A 19051-nucleotide genomic window follows, 5' to 3' on the forward strand; every position below is an offset into this window, starting at 1 on the left:
AATGCATGAAAGCTGCCACACAGAAATAGCCTAGCCTTGTTCTTATCAGAATCAATGTCTCTAAGGCGGGTACTATTCACGGCGTGTGAATCAAACAGATATAGCTGTTCTCGGTGACGCCAAAACGCCACAGTCACTAATTGTCCCGTGAACAGAAACCCGCCGTCGAGAGAATCACACGGCATATTACTTTCCAAGACAGTTGACAATGATTTCACTGCCTCATCAAGACCATCTACACTGTTCGGGTACAACCCGTTGCAGACGAAAGATATTTCGTCCACTGTAATGCCAATATCAGCAATTTGGAAACGCCTGGCAAGGTCCTCGGGGAACAAGTACCTGTTAACAATGTTATGCCCACGGCGAGATTCTCTATACAAACGATCACCCGCCGTGAGTATTTCATCGATAGCATTGGTGTTGAAACGACCGAGGAACACCTGCCAAGCCAGTGCACAGGCTGCATTGGCCATACACTGAGAGTTGTTGCTGTCAGTGAATCTTGGATCTCCTTGGTGAAAGGATCCAACAGCAACGCAAGCAAAGTCCATGATGACCGAACCAACTCAAAATTCACGAAGAAAACAGAAAAATACTGATTAACTGAGATAAGCTCTAATTCCACAAGTGTAAACAAATGTAAAAGAAATTAGAGCGAGAACAGAGCTCAGAATCAACGATAGGATGTTTCGAGCATCAGATTGGGGTAGTGATTTCAGAGTGCAAAGTTAAGAGCGAGAACCAAGTGTCCGTTAGCGCGATAACTCTTGCAAAAACGATTTGATTTCGATGAAATTTGGTATAAACGTGTAAACCAACATTTCTTCGAACGAGTTCGTGAACCAGCATGCACGGAGCATGGGAAAGGGGATTTATGGTGGTTTTTATGGGGTATATGTTATTCTCCATAAGAATAACATGGGGCTCGTAAAATTTTCAAATTTCGACATTAAAATTAAGTTTTTGGGGTCAAGGAGAAATGTTACGAAAACACATGTGGTAAGTAAAATTTAAAGTAAAGTAAGGATGATACAAAGCAATAATAATATTTGTAAAAAGGAACGATTTAAGTATGAAAAAATAGCAAAAACCGGTAAATAGTTGAAAGAAATTTACCAAATTTCGAAAGTAGGGCGTTTTTTGAAGCCGAAGGAGTGCGATATTGGGAAAACGTTCAAGAGGGTTTTGTAGGAAATTTAATTTCCTTTCGCTAAGATTCTTTCAAATCATTTCTAGCTCACACAGTTTTCGAGCTACATCCGGTTTAAAAAAAACGTGTTTTTTCGTTTTCAGAGGTCCGCCATTTTGGATTTTTGGGGGGGTTAAAATTTGAAAATGGGACTTTTGGGAATTTCACCATTAGCTCATGATCCCTTACTACAATACTACCAAATTACAAGTCTCTAGCACGTTTCCAAACGATTCGTATGACCATACCAAAGTCATTAAATTCCAATCTTATTCTCCATAAGAATAACATGGGGCTCGTAAAAGTGGCAAAAAACCTTCAAATTTTGAGATTAAAATTAAGATTTGGGGGTCAAGCAGTAAAGTTACGAAAAAACAATTCATGAGTGAAATTTAAAGTAAAGTAAGGAGAATACAAATCAATAATAATATTTGCGGAAAAAAATTATTTAAGTATGAAAAAGTGACGAAAACCGGTAAAAATTTAATAAAAATTTACCAAATTTTGAAAGTAGGGCGGTTTTTTAAGCTGAAGGAGTGCGATTTTTGGAAAACGCCTAAGAGGGTTTTGTAGAAAATTTAATTCCTGTTCCTGGATATACTTTCAAATCTTTTCTAGCTCTTACCGTTTTCGAGCTACATCCGGTTGAAAAAAAAGTGTTTTTTCGTTTTCAGAGGTCCGCTATTTTGGATTTTTGGTGGGGTTAAAATTTGAAAATGGGACTTTTGGGAATTTCACCGGTAATGTAAGATCCCATACTACAATACTACGCAAATTTGAAGTCTCTAGCACGTTTCTAAGTGGTTCAGATGAGCATACCAAAGTCGGCATTTTTAAATGTTATTTCCCATAAGAATAGCATTGGGGGGGGAAATTCTTAAATAAGGGGGGGTTAAAATAAAAAAATGCGACTTTTCAGAATTTTCCCGAGGGTTTGGGCACTAGACCTACAAAACGCCGAAAATTTCAAGTCTCTAGCTCATCTAGAAGTGGTTTAGAATTTGTATCCCCTGTCAGTCAGTTACACATCGGGCTGTATTATTAGTTATATAGATTAGGGAATGGAGGGTGACGAAGTAACCAGTCATACAGCTTCTCTGTATTCGCTCCAACTCGAGTGACTCGTGAGGGTCTCATTTCTACATGCTACTTAGTTGTATTTGCCTTAACATTGCAGTAGGCCTACTCCTCAACTTCAGCACTTATATTCTACAGATAAATTATATCAGTCCTAGTGTACATCGGGTGAGCACGGTGTCAGCTTACCACGGTCCCGACTCAAACCTACATAGCTTTTCATTAAACAAATGAGCACTTGCTCTATAGTCATGTCTGTCCAAACTTCCGTCTAGAACTTTTCAGAACACACAATGGTGAAGAACCCGTTGGTGGTAAATAGCTGGTGTTTATTGAAATTCATTTTGTTTCCTAATTTCAACATATTCTGCAGTTACCGATGCAAAAACTTGGCATAAAAGAAGTAATATGTAGCATTGCAGAACGACAGCAAAGTTAAAACCTTTTTTCACTGTCGCCTCTTCATTATTTCTATCAATTCCTCTTGATAGTAGGCCTATGAACATTTGAATTACAATAGATTTATTCCATTAAAAACAACTTATAATCTGTTTTTGAATAAAATATAAATTTGTTTATCTTATATATTACAACATTTTTTTTTCTTTTCCGAGTTGGTTTGGCTCTTCTGCACGATCGATTTTCATGATTGGGTTCTCAAATTGAAGGCATAGATGCCAAGTTTTCACATAAAGCATCGGCAAATATTTACCTACCGTATTAATCGACCGAAACACATAATTTGATTTATTTTCTAACTCTACTCCAATTTAAGATGTACCTTCACCAGTTATAATTTTACAATCCTATATATTTTAATCTAAGAACCTTCAGTGAAATACTGGTTTTCTTAAGCTATTATTCAAATCGGACGAGTTTCGAGCAAACGCAAGGTGAACAACCAATATAAAAACTATTTTTCATAAGGATTTTATATATGTAAAATTTAATAGCTGCAGTATTTTTAATGTTTTTATGTAGGTTTTAGACTAAAAATAATCAGTCAATTTTAGGATTTAATTTTAGATATTTATCGTTTGAATCATTTAAGTTCAAGATACTGTATTACTCAAACAAAAATCATAAATTAGATTATTTCTACGATTTTATATTTATTTCAACGCTGCAGAGCAGCATGGGACCTCTAGTATTCTTATTATGGTTTTTTTATAAAATTTGACCAAATTGAATAGCTTGAATCTTAAAATACAAACATTTATGGAAGATTTTATGAAACTTGAGAGAGTCATATCTCTCAATGTGTTAGGCCTATAATCACCAGTTTGGTCTTATATTGTGAGTAATTTAATGTAGTTTTAAAGTAAATGAGGTTGTTTCAATGAAAAATAATGAGGAAGTTATGCTTTAGGGTTAACGTTAGCCAAACTTTAAAAAATTTCAAAATTTTATAATTTTAGCTGTTGTTTGCTGAGTCATATCTTGAAAACTATTATGCCTGTAATAACTATTTTGGTCTTAAACGATAGGTAATTTAATGTACTTTAAAAATGGTTATGGTTGTTCTTTATGAAAAAGTGATGCTTCAGGGTCAAAATCACACAAACGTAAAAATAGTGCGAAATTCCGCCGATTTTTAAGCTTTTTGGAGGTGATCCGGAAGGTCGCCGAGGTCGAAAATTTGGATTTAGCATCTCGGTAATATTACTAACAACATAAAAAAAAGAAACCTACTACCCCATTTCATGCAAGGTAGACCCTGCTTTTTATAACAAGGTTACTGGGTTAGTTACCCTCTAGAATATTTTTTATATTAAAGTTTCCAATGTTTTGTTATAAGGTAAAAAATAATGAGCCAATTATTGCTGTCAGCTAAAATCAATAAAAATGTCACTACTGTATAATACTTTTATAGCATGTTAAAATCATAACAATTCATTAGCTATTTGCCCATGTAAGCATCAACAAGAAACATACATTTGGTAAATTTGGAAATGTAAAAGCAAACCTGAAAGCAGTGCATTAGCAAATTAATGATATGAAAATCTGAATGTGAGCATTTGTTATTGGTTTTGTGATTGGCCTGGGCCATGCACTGCACTGCACTCCAGTAATTAAAAGTGGATCGGAACTGGTGATAGAACTGTTCTCGTTGTTATTAGCTCAATTCCAACAATACAGTCATAGTTAAATGGTATTTTATAATTACAGTAATAATCGTAAAATAGTGGGTGACGAGGTACGGTGAAGAGTAGTACGGTACTTCTATTTCTTAAACTTTAATACTGTGTTGCGATTTAATCTTCTTTCGGTCCTATTTTCTGAATAGTTCCCCATTCCCTTAACTTAATAAGACCTAATTGGAGCTAATGCTGCAGTAGCGTATGCGACAAGAGTGGATCACTTGTCAAGTATGGTAGACAAAGTTAAAAAAGTGTTAAAGTGATTCTCATTAAAAATACCCTTTTATTTGGTTGATTCTTGGACAAAGTGATGAAGACTACATACTTATGTGTTATGTTCCGATTATTTCTGGCCTTGAGTGTTGACTCACATCTCCTCCCTACAGTTCTCTTTCTCCACCATCTGTCCACCTCACAGTCTCCTTCCCTCAATCACCATAACATTTATTTCCCTTGAAATGCCTTCATTTCACATTATATTCACTGCCAAACCACCTATTTTTCCACCCCTTCTCTGAATCATTGTTCTAGACGCGACAGTGGCATCATAAGTATGAAATGAAATGAAATGTGCTTTATTGTACAATTTGGAACATTACACAATGATACATACTTATGTGCACACAAAAACAATGGTTACTAAACCGTCTGTTTGGTATCTACTCATGGAACTACCCCTACTATTACAGTATTCAACAGTTGTAATATATCTAGATGTACTATTTGTGTTCTGACTGTGGTTTTATGTTTACAGATCAACCTGAGACTGATCCTAGTGAGTGGAAAGACTAAGGAGTACCTGTTCAGCCCCAGCGACTCAGCCGGGGACATAGCACAACATGTCTTTGACAACTGGCCTGAAGGTAAACCACACTTGCTAGCGGATATTCATCTTAGATCCAATTGAATGTTATTTATAACATATCAAAATTTTTTTTATCAGAATATACCAATTTTTAATTTATTATAATCCTTTATTCTATTTCAAACTCTCTTTACAAGGCTAGTGCTTCAAAAACACACTTTTTTAAATTTTAATGTGTTAACCCTATTGAAATTTTCAATTATTGACCATATAGGGAATTAAGTACTGACTGACCCCCTTGGTACGACCTATCCCTGAGACCAATTTACTTTTTCAGTTTGATGTCTCCAGAGGCCAAAAACACCATTAGTTCTAATTCGTATATATGCAGTATATGTGTGTTCATTATCATGAAACTCGTAATCATCCAATTTTGATGGAATTTTGGTATAAAAGTTTAAAACAACGTTTATTTAAATGAGTTTGTGAAATTGCACGGTCAGACTATGGGAATCAGGTTTTATGGTATAAAAATGGGGTTTCCCGTGTTTTACCCTTAAAACAAATTCCAAATTCTCCATAAACCTTTCTGTAGTAGAGCAAACAAATAATTTTGAATATTAAAGCGTTGTTGTACGCTTAATGATTACAGAGAACATCCCAAAAAACAGTAAATTTAAAATTCCTATGTTATTTATATGGAGAATAAGTCAACTGTGGTAGTTTGCTTGCTTAGACTATGCAAGCATTTTTTTTATCACTCTTTGTCAAGTTTGTCAAATTTGATCATAATATTATTATGATCAAATTTGACAAATGTACACTGTAATTATTACACACTAAAATGTCAACAATTCAATAAAGACAAACTTATTTACCTTCCATTTGCCTTCAAACCTAAGTACTTATGAAACATATTGTTATTTAAATAGGAAATAAATCCAAAAATCCAATATTGAAATATAAAACTGCATAGCCTGTTAGGAGAAAACAGGAATTGACGTTACTCTTTTGTCATATTTTCAGGTTCAGTACAGAACTTTTGTGTCATCAATTCCTAGGATATTGTTCTATCCACATAATTCACCTCAGAAGTTCACTGCCTACATAATTTTATAATGTATGAAAATTTAGGATAAAAAAAAACAAAAATTGAGAATTGTATTAAGTAGCTTTGTTATGGTTTAAATAAAGCAATAAAAAGCTATGAGATCACTTTTATCATCGTAGTTGGTGGGACCAGTACTACCATCTTAAGTGTCTGAGCATTCCCACCATTTCAATGCAAATTCATTTACTTTGTGCAGTGGGGATAAAGAGCTAAAATGAGCTCAGATAAAAGTGTTTTTTTTATGAATCACAAACCAATTTAAATTCATCCTTTAGAAATGACAACCTATGTAGTTAAAACCCTGTAGTCTTCTAATTTTTGAAATTGGAATACCAACATTTTCCAGAAATGACGTTGCGAGATATCTTTTAATGTTTGACCAATGTCGTTGCAGACTGGGCGGAGGAGGCAGTGGAGAAGGCAGAGATCCTGCGACTGATCTACCAAGGCCGGTTCCTGCACAGCAACGTGACGCTGGGCGCGCTAGGACTGCCCTTCGGCCGCACCACTGTCATGCACTTAGTGCCACGTGAAAATCTACCCGAACCTAACTCTCAAGGTGAGACCTGGGACGGCATCTCTATGTGGGTCCCCAAACACTGAACTGAAAACATTCCGATAATTCATCATGTAAATTTATAAATATACGAATAATTGACCAATTATTGATTCAAGTTATTGCGGTTTTGGGTATTGGGGTATGAGTTGAAGATCCCAGTTAGTTGAAGAAGGTGTATGACCATTAACTTTTAGATTCTGAAGTAGACTTCCAACCAATAAGGACCAATTAATTGTTTGAAGTTCATTTTTGGTGATGATTTACGTTGTCTAACACATGATAAATGGACCAGCTGTAGCCATTGTTTTATTTTAACAGAATATGGTTGAATAAGCCATTCAAAGAGTTAGTAGCAGTTTAAAAATGTTATTTTCTCCCTTGCTTTTTTGTTTTACTGATATGATTAATGTGACATAAAACATTCTGTAGTTACAATAAGTTATCCTTTGAGTTTGCCTTAGTTAAAAATTTAACATTTTCCATTGAAATCAGTAATTTTAGTACAATCTGCTGGTGACTCAATTCAACTAAACCAAAACTTTAATATGCTGATAAATAGAACGTTCTACCCATTGTCAATGGTAAAACATACATAACAACATACTGCATTTTAAAGACAAAACGGCTAATCGCATGTACCAAGTCTATGTTGGCAATGTTCAGTCAAAATTTCTTCTATAACGCTTTATATTTTTCCAAACTCAGACATTAGCTATTGCTTACAAGACAAGTATTCTGAGGTATCAACCCATTCAGTACCATATACATAGTATGCCATAGTTCCACTTTCAAAAAGTTCTGTATGTGCTCATTACATTTTTAGAAGATTCACACAATGTTGGTCCATTAAAGAAACAGGAAAGAAAGAACACCATGATTTGGCTGGTTAGTATTTTGCTGTTAGAAATATCCTGATGAAAAAAAAAATTGAAATAGGGACTAATGGCCATTATAGCAAGTGACATAGTGATAAAAGGCTGAGATCAGTCCAAGCAAGGACATTGGAGCAAAGAACTGTTATGCTCTCTAGAAAGTTTAAGTCGCTTTCTAAGAATGAACAGGGAGTAACCTTTATCAAATCTCTAAGCTTGTGTTCGTGTCACAGTTCATGTTGTTCCAGTGCAATAAGCCTGACGTGTTTTGACAACTTAAAAATCAGGCTGATAGAATGGTTAAATAGCCTAAGTGCTACAAGGGTACCCATGTGCGAATAGCACACTTTAACAGAGTTTAAAACTTGTGTCCGAGGCAAACTGAACAATGCAACATCCTTTTTACTTTTCAAATATTATGTGTAAGAAAATTATTATTTAAATAAGACGTAGATTGTAGATCTATATCATAACGAGTAGGCCTAATATAACTACCTCAATCAGCTTACAGTTATTTAAAAGCAGCCTATTTAAAATCCATTTTCAACTCCATTGTCGTTTACAATCTGACTGTGGTTAAACATTCAACTGAAAGATCAGCTGCTCACAAGTTCATATCTAAACAGTTATAAAGAAAGTTAGTCAGAGTCACTGAGTCTTTGGAAGAAAAATTAAAAAAAAAACCTCAAACGCTAGGGGTGGGGAGCCCTAAGTTAAATGACCTTGATAGTTATAATTTGTTACTCTGCTAAATCGTCTTTGGAAGCAAAGTAAAAAAAAACCTCAAACGCTAGGGGTAAAAAAAATGACCTTGATAGTTATAATTTGTTACTCTGCTAAATCGTAACATTTACTATGACACCTCAATTGTAAAGATTGCTTAAGTAGACAGTTAAAAAAGGTATGAAACAGAGGTAAGCCTTATTGTATCATGTGTATAGATGCTCTATTGGACCAATCCCCTTAACAAAAATTAATCTTTTAAAATGTTACTAGCTTTTACTATCATTAAACAAATTATTTCAACAAACAAGCTTACAGTCCAAATAAATTTTTGTAAAACAAATTTCAAGGTTTGGTATTTTTTTCTATGAAAAATTTGTGTGTAACCCACATATTAAATTTCAGACATGTATATTGACAACACATTTTCAATAACATCATAACTATTAGCACCTATCAAAGTAAATTTTAATTTAGAGTCTAATTATTAAAATTAGTTCAGTGGAACCTCAATAACAATTCACAACTTATAATATTGTGTCATTTTCAAATTTCCTTGAATTTACTTTACCCCTAATCACATGTTATTATTGCAAACTCCGATAAGAAGTCAACCTTAATTTCAAATCTTATTAAATAATCCCCATGAAAGTCTTGTTATCAAGGTTTTACTGTATTGATTATGTTAAAATTTCCCCGACACTTTACAAAATGATGGGAGGCAGAGCATCTAAAAATGAATTAACAAAGAGTGAGTGTACAGTTTTGAAACTTTTTATGGCAGTAAGAACGAAACTAAACTCTCTTAGAAAGTTGGCTACCATCTTCTTGTTTGTTGCTTCAAAACTTCACCAGCCAAGTACATTTTACCCTGTGTTCTTGTGTTTTGAGTGCCAATTAATAAAACAAATGATTTTGTGTCAATGGCTTAGGTGAACTTTCTATCTTCTCTATACTTATAAAAGGCAAAGCCCTCACTGACTCACTCACTCACTCACTCATCACTAATTCTCCCACTTCCCATTTACCTAGGAGGCTGGAATTCGGTACACCGATTCTTTGGGCATTAAATAGGAAAACTAAGTAGTTTTTATTCTGATCGGGCTTTCGGGCTCCGCCCCAGTGGCTCTGGAGTTTCCCATGTTAACCTTATGAGTACTCATATTTAAATGGAATTAAAGAGTCTAAACAGCTGGTTCAACTAAAAAAGTTGATTCTGTGATGTTCAATAGCATTAAAGAGTTAATAGGTTTACCAACAGGGTGCAGCACTATTATTTTTTTACATTCATGACAACAGCTTGCAACCAAAAGGTGAGTGAGCGTAGTGAAATAACTTCAACCTGGAGGGGAGTTAGCGTAGCGAACGAGCTAACCTGAAGGCAAGTGAGCGCAGCGACCTAAAGGTGAGTAAGCGTAGCAAACGAACTTCAATCAGGACGTGATTGAGCCATGCGAATGAGCTCATCTTGAAAATTAACGAGCATTGACATAAAACCACATTAGGAAAGGAAGACGACTTGACCAATTGAGCAGATTTTTTTCATGAATAGAGCCAATATAACCAAAGGCTTAGTGGAGATACTCATTTTTAATTTAATTCATTAATACTTACGAAGTTAAACGGGGCAAAGCCCGTGGGTACAGCTAGTTCTCTATAAAAGTGCAAAGATGAATTGTGTTATGGATAACAATTTACCTTGGCTTTTCATTTCATTAGCTTAAGTTCTCAAAGTTTTCACATTAAAAATTAATGTGTATGCAACATCAACATAAAACTAAAGATGTGGTGCACATGTTCTGTTTCTCAAACCTAAGTATCTTTTTTCGTAACTTTATTACATATTTCTGTTTGTTTTTATTGGATTAATATGTAAAAAAACTTTAACTCGGTCTCCTAAAAAGACGGCTACCAGTAAATCACCCCACAACTATAAAGTTGAAATTGTCTGTAAAACAAGATTGCAGACGGCAATGCCCTTCTCCTTAGCCAAACAAAGCCTTTCTTCATATTGGCTTTTCCATGTTTTAGATTCTTTAATAAAGTATTGTAAGTTAGTCTTCACAAGTCTTTATGCTATTTTGTAGCTGGGTCAAAACGTAGATTTCACTTAGGGTTTTAATTGTTATGTACAAATGATGCACTGTACTTAAATAAAATGTAGATTTATAAAGTTACAAAATAGTTGATAAGATTAGCCTAATTGTTATTGACAAAAATATCAAATAGATTTTTGGCAATATACCATTAGGTGCGAAGTTTAATAATTTTTTCACAATATTTTTTTCCAAGAAATATTTTTAACATAAAGTCACAGTAAAGCTTGACTGGGCTTGCAAGGAGATGTGCGATGACTCCTTTGCAAAAGTTAGACGTTCCAGGCAGGAATGGTGAACACCGGCACACCAAGAGGAAAAAAAGAGAATAGTAACACATGTAATGAATAATGTACAGTGCTGATTTTAGTTTTAAGTGTGTTGTAGTGTTGAGACTGAGAGTGAGTCGGTTAGAGCTTTGTGTCCAATACTGCAATAGCCACAATTTTATCTCAGAAAAGACCACATAGTAATAATACCACTCAAAGTTGCCAGTTGCTCACGTTTTTAGAGCTATTATTAGTTTTTAAAAATCCTATGTAAGCCCCCTGAGAGACTTCAGCCTACATAGTTGTAAATAGTTAAGATGAGACCCATGCACAAATTGCACCTTTCAAAAGGGTTAAAAACTCATATCCAAAGCAAAACGTATAATTTAATACCCTTTAGTTTTCAAAGATTATAGTTTGTTTATGACAATTACAGTATTAGGTGAAACGTTATCCACACTGTAACAAGTTATTTACCTACCTCAATCAGGTTATAATTATAAAATACCCCCGCCGCAGCAAACCTGCAGACATAGCGAATTTCCATTTGCCTGATTGGATTTTAACTAAAATGTCTCCTTAAAAATATCACATTTATTCCCTACTAGCTGTACCCGCGGGCTTTGCCCTGTTTTACTTCATAAGTGAGCTCGTTCGCATGGCTCAATCACGTCCTGGTTGAAGTTCGTTCGCTACGCTCACTCACCTTTAGGTTGGAGCTCGTTCGCTGCGCTCACTTGCCTTCAGGTTAGCTCGTTCGCTACGCTAACTCGCCTCCAGGATAAAGTTCGTTCGCTACGCTCACTCATCTTTTGGTTACAAATTAGCTGTTGTCATAAATTAAAAAAAAATAATAGTGCTGCACCCTGTTGGTAATCCTGGTAAGTTTTTAATGCTTTTGCATATCATAGAACCAACTTTTTAGTTGAAACAGCTGACTAAATTATTTAATTCCTTTTTAATATGAATACTCATAAGGTTAACAACATGGGGAACTATAGAGCCACTTGGGCGGAGCCCGAAAGGATTTTTGAGATAAAAATATGCCTATACGTTAATCGGGAATGTGAGCTATCATCATGCCAAATTTCAACAAAATCTGTCCAGTGGTTAATGCGTTCACTTGTCACAAACATACATCCAAACTTTCTCATTTATAATATTAGTAGGATTTAAACAGAATTAGTTTAATGAGTACTTAGGTTTGCTGCAACAGGGAGGGTAAAAAAGTTTTTTTATGTAAAATGTTAAAAGGTACTGTGGTTTGGTAAGAAATTAATGTATTTTCGAAATTTGATCAAAATATGTTCATAAACAAGCAAACTACAACAGTTGACTTATTCTCCATAAGAATAACATGGGAATTTAAAAATTACAATTTTTTGGAATTTTCTCCGTAACAATTAGGCGCATAAAAACGCTTCAATATACTAAATTATTTGTTTTTTTAAGCTCTACAAAATGGTTTAAAAAGAAATTGTGAAATCTTGTGTTTTTAGGGTCAAAAATGGGAAAAACCTATTTTTACCACATAAAACCCCCCATAAACCCCTGTTCCCATAGTCCGATCATGCTGGTTCGCGAACTCATTCAAGTTTAACCCGCCTTACACCTTTAAACCAAATTTTATCAAAATCGGACAAAAATTACTCAAGTTATCGTGCGGATGGACACATATATATATATATATATATATATATATATATCTATATATAGATATATAAAAATTTGAACGAATGGTGTTTTTGGCCTCTGGGGACATCAAAATGAAAAAGTAAATCGGTCCCGGGCTTAGGTCTTACCATGAGACCTACGGTAATAGCTACTTCCCTTTAGGGAAATTCGCTAAAAACGTAGCTTATTTAAAATCCATTTTCAGAAACTGTTTTGTCTCTACTTTTGTTGTTTTGAAGGATCAGTTGTTAAATTATAGTTCACATTTAAACCGTTGTAAAGAAAGTTGGTCACGATCACAAATTCTTAGAAAGCGAAATAAATAAAACGCCCATGGGTGAAGCCCTACAGGAAATTACCTTTTCGGTTACTATTCGTCACACCGCGAGATAATAAGCTTTAAAATGGCACCTCAATCGTAAAGATCTGTTGAATGGGAGAGCTGAAACAGGGATTATTCATTGTAAGCACTAAAATAATGAAATGCTGAATCATGATAGTGTTTAATACGAGTGTTGTTTTTTAATTAAGGCCTCTATTGAGCTCATTGCAGCCATCAAGCTTGTTTGAATCCAAGACCAACGCCATATTCTTCCAGTCAGTAGCTACCATTCTAGCCAGCCAGTCCTCTTCAAGATGATCATTCTTGTCTTAATGAATAATTAATAGTCTGAAAGCGATGGGAAGGAAAATATCTACTATTATTCAAAATTGGTGGGCTAAGCAAATCAATTTGAATTATCAAGAGTTTTGAATTATCGAGAGTTCGATTTATCAGGAAAAAATAAACCAGTGAATTACAGAGAGTTCTACTGTACAACTTCTGACTTGACTCCCCCACTCTACTTTGCACTTCTTTTTTTCCGCAATCGAAAGGGGTTTGTATATATGATTAGGTCCAATGATAAAACAACAAATAATTTAGCTTCGGCTACGGTTCGGCACAACATAAGGCTTCAACGAAACAGAACTTGGTGAACTACAAAACTAAGTTTAAAACGCATTCATTCACTGTGCATGACGAGTAATCTCCTCAACGCCGACGCGCGACGAGTACACTCACTCGTCAAAGCACTGTTTATAAACTATTGTTCAATTTTTCCAATGCGAGGTTAGCCACTGCCGTGAGACGTTGTTTCGGTTGCCGCTTATTGTTCCTTGTTCCAGTGTTATACTTCAATCTGGTATAATTTGTTTTCCGACGGGCTATTTTATTGGTAATAGGGATTGTTACAAATTTATTATATTGTGGGGTTTAGGCTTCGATCTAATGACATGCAATAGAATAACGATAATGAATGTACTGTAAGCATTGTGAAAGGAACCTAACCTCAAAATTGTGCTTGACTGCAAACACTGTCAACCAGAAAATAGATACCTAGGCCTACTGCTCAAACTTAATATCAAAACGTCCAAAACTACTGTGGAACAGAATGTATAGTTTTCTGCTATAACATGAAGGGAGCCCTGACTTTGAATTATAGAATGTTTTGCTGACGAAAATTTGAATTACTGCTTGATATTTGACTTCGAATTATAAAGTGTTTTGCCGACGAAACTTCAAATAACTGCGTGTTCCAAATTGGCCTGCCTTTTATTTGGACTTTGAAATGCCGAGTGTATCAAAATACATGGTAAATATTTGAAATGTTGAGAGATTCTCTACGGACTGATCTTTTATTTTGAATTATCAAAAGTTTCAATTTATTGAGTGTTTGAATTAGGTACCAAGAGTGGGCTGTAATTATGAATCAGAGTATGAAGGCATACACCATTATTGAAGTCCATCACAAGTTTACAGATCTGAATGAAGTAAAGTGTTTTGGAAGAAGGAGTTTAGAGGTGGTCGTGAATATAAGCTCAATGTTTACAATGTTTTGCACAAGATCTGAGTCAGATTTTAGAAAGTGACCAAATTAAAGGAATTAAAGGAGTGCGGATTGTGGTGTGACAATGATAGATTGCTGAACTCATATTTAGAACACACTATAAACCAGAATCATGGTAAACCCTGGTAGTCTTAAACACGCTAATTAGCAAGCAAAGTTTCCTCAACTTTAACTTTAATTACTGTCTCGATGGGAACTGATAGAACACTCTTTCCGGGACGTTTTGTGCCAATGTGTACGGCCTTCTGCAAACTCCTGATAACAATTAATTGTGCACATTTTCTATCTCCAAACATCTTTCTGCACACACATTCTGTCAACTGATTTCAGTTGGGGTTGACCTGACCTGCATCCCACAGGAACGTAATCAAAGAACACAACTCATACTTGGTGATAGTATCGATTATCCTTCATATTGCTTTCAGCTACTGTGACAAGAGTAATCCTCGCATTGAGGCGGGAACTAGCCTAAATAGTAGTAAATAAATTGAAATACATTGCGTTGCTGTACTGTACACCATTAGCTCACTTGGGTTCGACGTACGGAAACCCCTCCTGCATTGAATGCTAATATTGTACTTATCTAAAATTGTCTGTGTGCAATATCAAGTGTGTTAACAATGATTTCATGTAAGAACCTGTTTGTTGTAGACCAACGGCAGAAGAGCAAGGGAGGGGGAAGCAGTTGCTGCTCCACTTCCTGTGTCATCTTGTAATCTGCAGACAAGTTACTTCTACCTCGAGGCAACACTAGGAGGGTGCATCAAATGTATATGTGATTCAATGTCTTTCCCCATGAATTTTTATTCTTGCCTCGAAGACTTTCTGCCGAGAGTGACGGGTTGTAGGTTGTGACGATCAGACTCTAGTGCGATTGCGGTTGCGTCCATGTCACTTGTGTAATATATATAGTGTCTTTGTTTAGTGTTCGGGACTCCGTATCTTCATGTATGGGAGTATATTATGATTGTTATAAGCCGTTTGTATATAATATTGGGCCTGAATAGGATTTGTTTGACATTTTCCTTAGTAACACCAGAAGGCATAATTTATAGACTTCTAGTTTCAACAGTTTTTTGCAATACCACTATGTTGGTTGGAGAAATTTGAATCTATGACTTGTACGGTGTCAGTATTTTTTTTTTAAGAATTGAAAACTTATTTTGATTACTATACTAAATTAATGTATGTGAAAACTTTCATCATATTGTATTCTCTTGAATGTATCTATTAAAACAGGCTTCAGCACGAATACTAGAAAAGTACCGGTATGGATCATAAACATAAAACAAATGACATTTTGGCCCAAAAGTAAACAAAACCCCTATACTAATAAAATTAATTAACATATGGTTTTGTTTACTTTCGGGCCAAAAACGTCATTTGTTTATGTTTATGATCCATACCAGTTCTTTTCTAGTATCAGTTGGCTTCAGTTATAAAATAGTACTGTAATCTTATCCTGACGTGGTATGTAACTATTTTTGCTATTAATAAATTTGCTTTAATCAGTTTTGTTTTATTTAATAGATTTACTTTTATTTTCTAATAGAAATTTAGGTTACTTTATTTCATTTTGGAAAAGATACTCTTTATTATGTTGTATTAGCAGAGATCTGTTTTTAGTTTTATTGAATTTCAAAGACTTTTTATTTTGTTATGTTGTTTGAAATAATAAATATAGTTTTATATCAGACAGTTACTTCCTTCTTAGTAAACCAATTTTATGTGTATTAGAACAAGCTGTGTAACTTAACTAATTTGTACCAGGCTGTGTCACATTTCCCTGTGTTATCTATAAATTATCTTATGAGTTTCTGATAGCAGTATTATTGCAAAGCACCAAGCTGTTGAAACTAGAGTAGAAATATATTTGTGTTTAATATCAACACAAATCCATATACATTATGTAAATATTATTTCTTATTGTTACAATTTATTGCCTACAGTAAGTATATTTTCAATAATCACTGTGTACAGTTTGTGATGTCTTGTTTTGAGATAACGATAACTATCATGCTTTATGAGTGGAAAATTCAGGGCAGGCAGTGTACTATAAATAGGCACATCAGAGGTATTAATTTATGTTTATTCCTTACACTTCTTCAAACATGGCTTTCAAGCCCTACAAATAAAAGTGTATTGTTAAATATATGTTTTACAAGTACAATAATTATTTAATAAAAAAGTACTTGATCTAATTTAATGAGTTTTTTTTCGGCAATATCTGCTACTGCAAGTATATAGGTTATCAATAAAACTTCAGTTACTCCCTGACGTAACACAGTTGCACATAAAAAATAGGAAGATTCACAAACATAAATTTATTGACACTGATTTAAAACCATTGCTTTACATTTTGAGTAGTTGCAGTATTTATTATTTGTAAAGTTTGAAGTGTCTGTTTATTTTATCTGTCCGCGGAGTGTATTACAGTCCAGAGTATGTTCCCAGTCGCCATGTTTGTCTGTCTGCATGATTCGTTCTTGTTGCGGCTGATTTCAACCAGATTTATTATTGTTAAAATATTAATGGATATATGAGATGTAAATTTGTCCTTAAAAACTTATTGTAAATTTTGTATTCTTTCTTAAATAGATGTGTTCCATTCTAGCAGGCCTAGTATGGTTTCAAATGTTACTGAGCTATTTAAGATCAAATGTTTTACCAAGCTAATGATCGTCACTACCTCACCACCTCATAGTGTTAAGTGAAGGAAGTTCTCTGGTAGCTTTCCTCGAGTGGGAGACAGTCCTATATATTGTTTGCTTCTAATAAGGTGAACGAATCTACAGCTTAGGCTATGATTAACCAGATCATGGGATTGTTATAATGCTAAAAGCCTTGGTCTCCAAAACAGAAGTCCCGTGCACTAATTAATATACCAGTCACACAATGATCTCCATAGTTGTTGCTAATTCTAAATAGAAATGTATATATTAATTAATAACTAATATTAATATTAAATAGTTAAAAAATACAGTATATTCATTTCATTACTAAAAATTGTTTTTTTGAATTCGAGACAATCAATAATTTGTATCATCTAAGGCTCAATGGTGTAAGAGAAAAAGATTAGATAGTTCTTTCAGGCCTCGTAATGTGATAGTGATGATTCAGTGGGTTTCTCATCCGGGGCTATTCCAAGACTTTATCCTCTCCAGGCTTAAATAGGAAATCTTCCCGCAAATAGCCATATAATAATTTATTTTAGAAGGAATTTAATCTCTTGATGAACTTTCATTATCAAATCTATTTGTTTATAATGATGTGTTGATGATAAACAGTTAGTTCAGAGCTGTCATAGAATGTCCTGCTAGAATGGAGCTCTGTGATAGATCAGCTTGGGTCGGCCCCAATGGCCAGCTTTTATCACACTATGTATGTTTGTCTTCACTTTCAGTTTATTGTAAATATTAGCGATGTAATATTTTTTTAAAAAACAAAGAAAATAACAATATGTTGCATAATGATGATTGTAATTTTTCTTAGGATTTTATTTAGCTGACGACGAGTAGTGTTGACAATTATCTAGAATAAAGTTGATCAATTGAAACACTAAACAGATGTATGATTCTACCTCGCCTCTACCAAGAAGTTTTGGTAATGATTCTATCAAGAAGTTTGTTATTTTGGTACATAATAACCAAGTGATTGATTAAAAATTTATCCTCTCTTCCCTTGAAATGTTTCTGTGGTGATTCTACCTTAAAAACCTAGAACTGCCAATCGGTCATTTTATGGCCGATCGTGGTCTTTTGTGAAATGCCATCCGTCAGAAAATTTAGTATTTTTTGTAGGGTTAGCGTAGTTGAATTCTTGTTTTCTTTGTCTGCTGACTTTAAAGTTCAAGGTCAGCTGAAGAGTCATTTACATTTTATAAAATAAAAATAAAACTTTAAATTTTTATGGAGAATATACTAAAACAATACTTATTTTTTTAAAGTAGAAAATAGTTCTTATAATGAAATTTAAATACCATTTATGGTTATTTTTATGGCCCATGAGAAATATATGTATATATTATATATAGTATGCCAATTTTGTGTACAAACTATAAATAAATAGGTCAAAAATTTAGGGAAGGTTAATCATAATACAGTACACTCTGCTTTTTGCTGAAACAAATTATATACAATATAGTCCTATAACTTTTTTAAAAATAATATTTTTTCAAATTTTTTAACTCAACTTTAAAATTCAAAGTCAGCTGATGAGTCAATTCAGAAAAAATAAATAACAATATTTATTTCCAAAAAGTAGGTAAGATTTAATATGAAATGTATAGGATGTCCATAAAAAACGTTTCAGGACTTTGGGAAATGAATCCTCATACGAAAAGTAAGAAAAAAGTGTTTGCGAAGGTATGTCCGAAAATGCATATTTACCCAGTTATCCGCCATTTTGTTTTTTATTCAAAAATATTTTTTATCTGTTTTTTCATTTGATAATTATGAAATTTGGTAACCAGGTTATCATACACAAGACCTATAATATTAAAAATAATAAAGTTGTTCCAATTGTAAATTTCAAAATGGCGGCCAATTGAATTTTTCTAACTTACATAACTCAAAAACGGCTAATTCTATGAAAAAAAGTCAAGAATACTTTTTTTGCATTTTCAATTCCCTATCAAACGATAC

The 19051-nt window shown here is 34.0% G+C and overlaps 1 protein-coding gene across 2 annotated transcripts in view; it reads left to right on the top strand.

Moving 5' to 3' along the window:
* The window catches only part of LOC128986006 (ubiquitin-like protein 3), a 113092-nt gene extending 95108 nt beyond the window's left edge, over window positions 1-17984 (top strand). Inside the window, exons 2-4 of one of the 2 annotated variants that reach the window (XM_054406064.1) lie at window positions 5165-5273; window positions 6721-6885; window positions 15060-17983. In XM_054406064.1, coding sequence (XP_054262039.1) covers window positions 5165-5273; window positions 6721-6885; window positions 15060-15124 — 339 coding nt within the window. In that variant the 3' untranslated portion in view covers window positions 15125-17983. Of the gene's footprint in view, window positions 1-5164; window positions 5274-6720; window positions 6886-15059 lie in introns of both variants that reach the window. The other variant, XM_054406062.1, reaches the window with a different exon arrangement.
* Window positions 17985-19051: the final 1067 nt, after the last annotated feature.

Source organism: Macrosteles quadrilineatus, unplaced genomic scaffold (genome assembly GCF_028750875.1).
Source record: "Macrosteles quadrilineatus isolate MER2022 unplaced genomic scaffold, UCM_ALF_1.0 Scaffold_2__2_contigs__length_208266976, whole genome shotgun sequence".
NCBI classification, from domain to species: Eukaryota; Metazoa; Arthropoda; class Insecta; order Hemiptera; family Cicadellidae; genus Macrosteles; species Macrosteles quadrilineatus.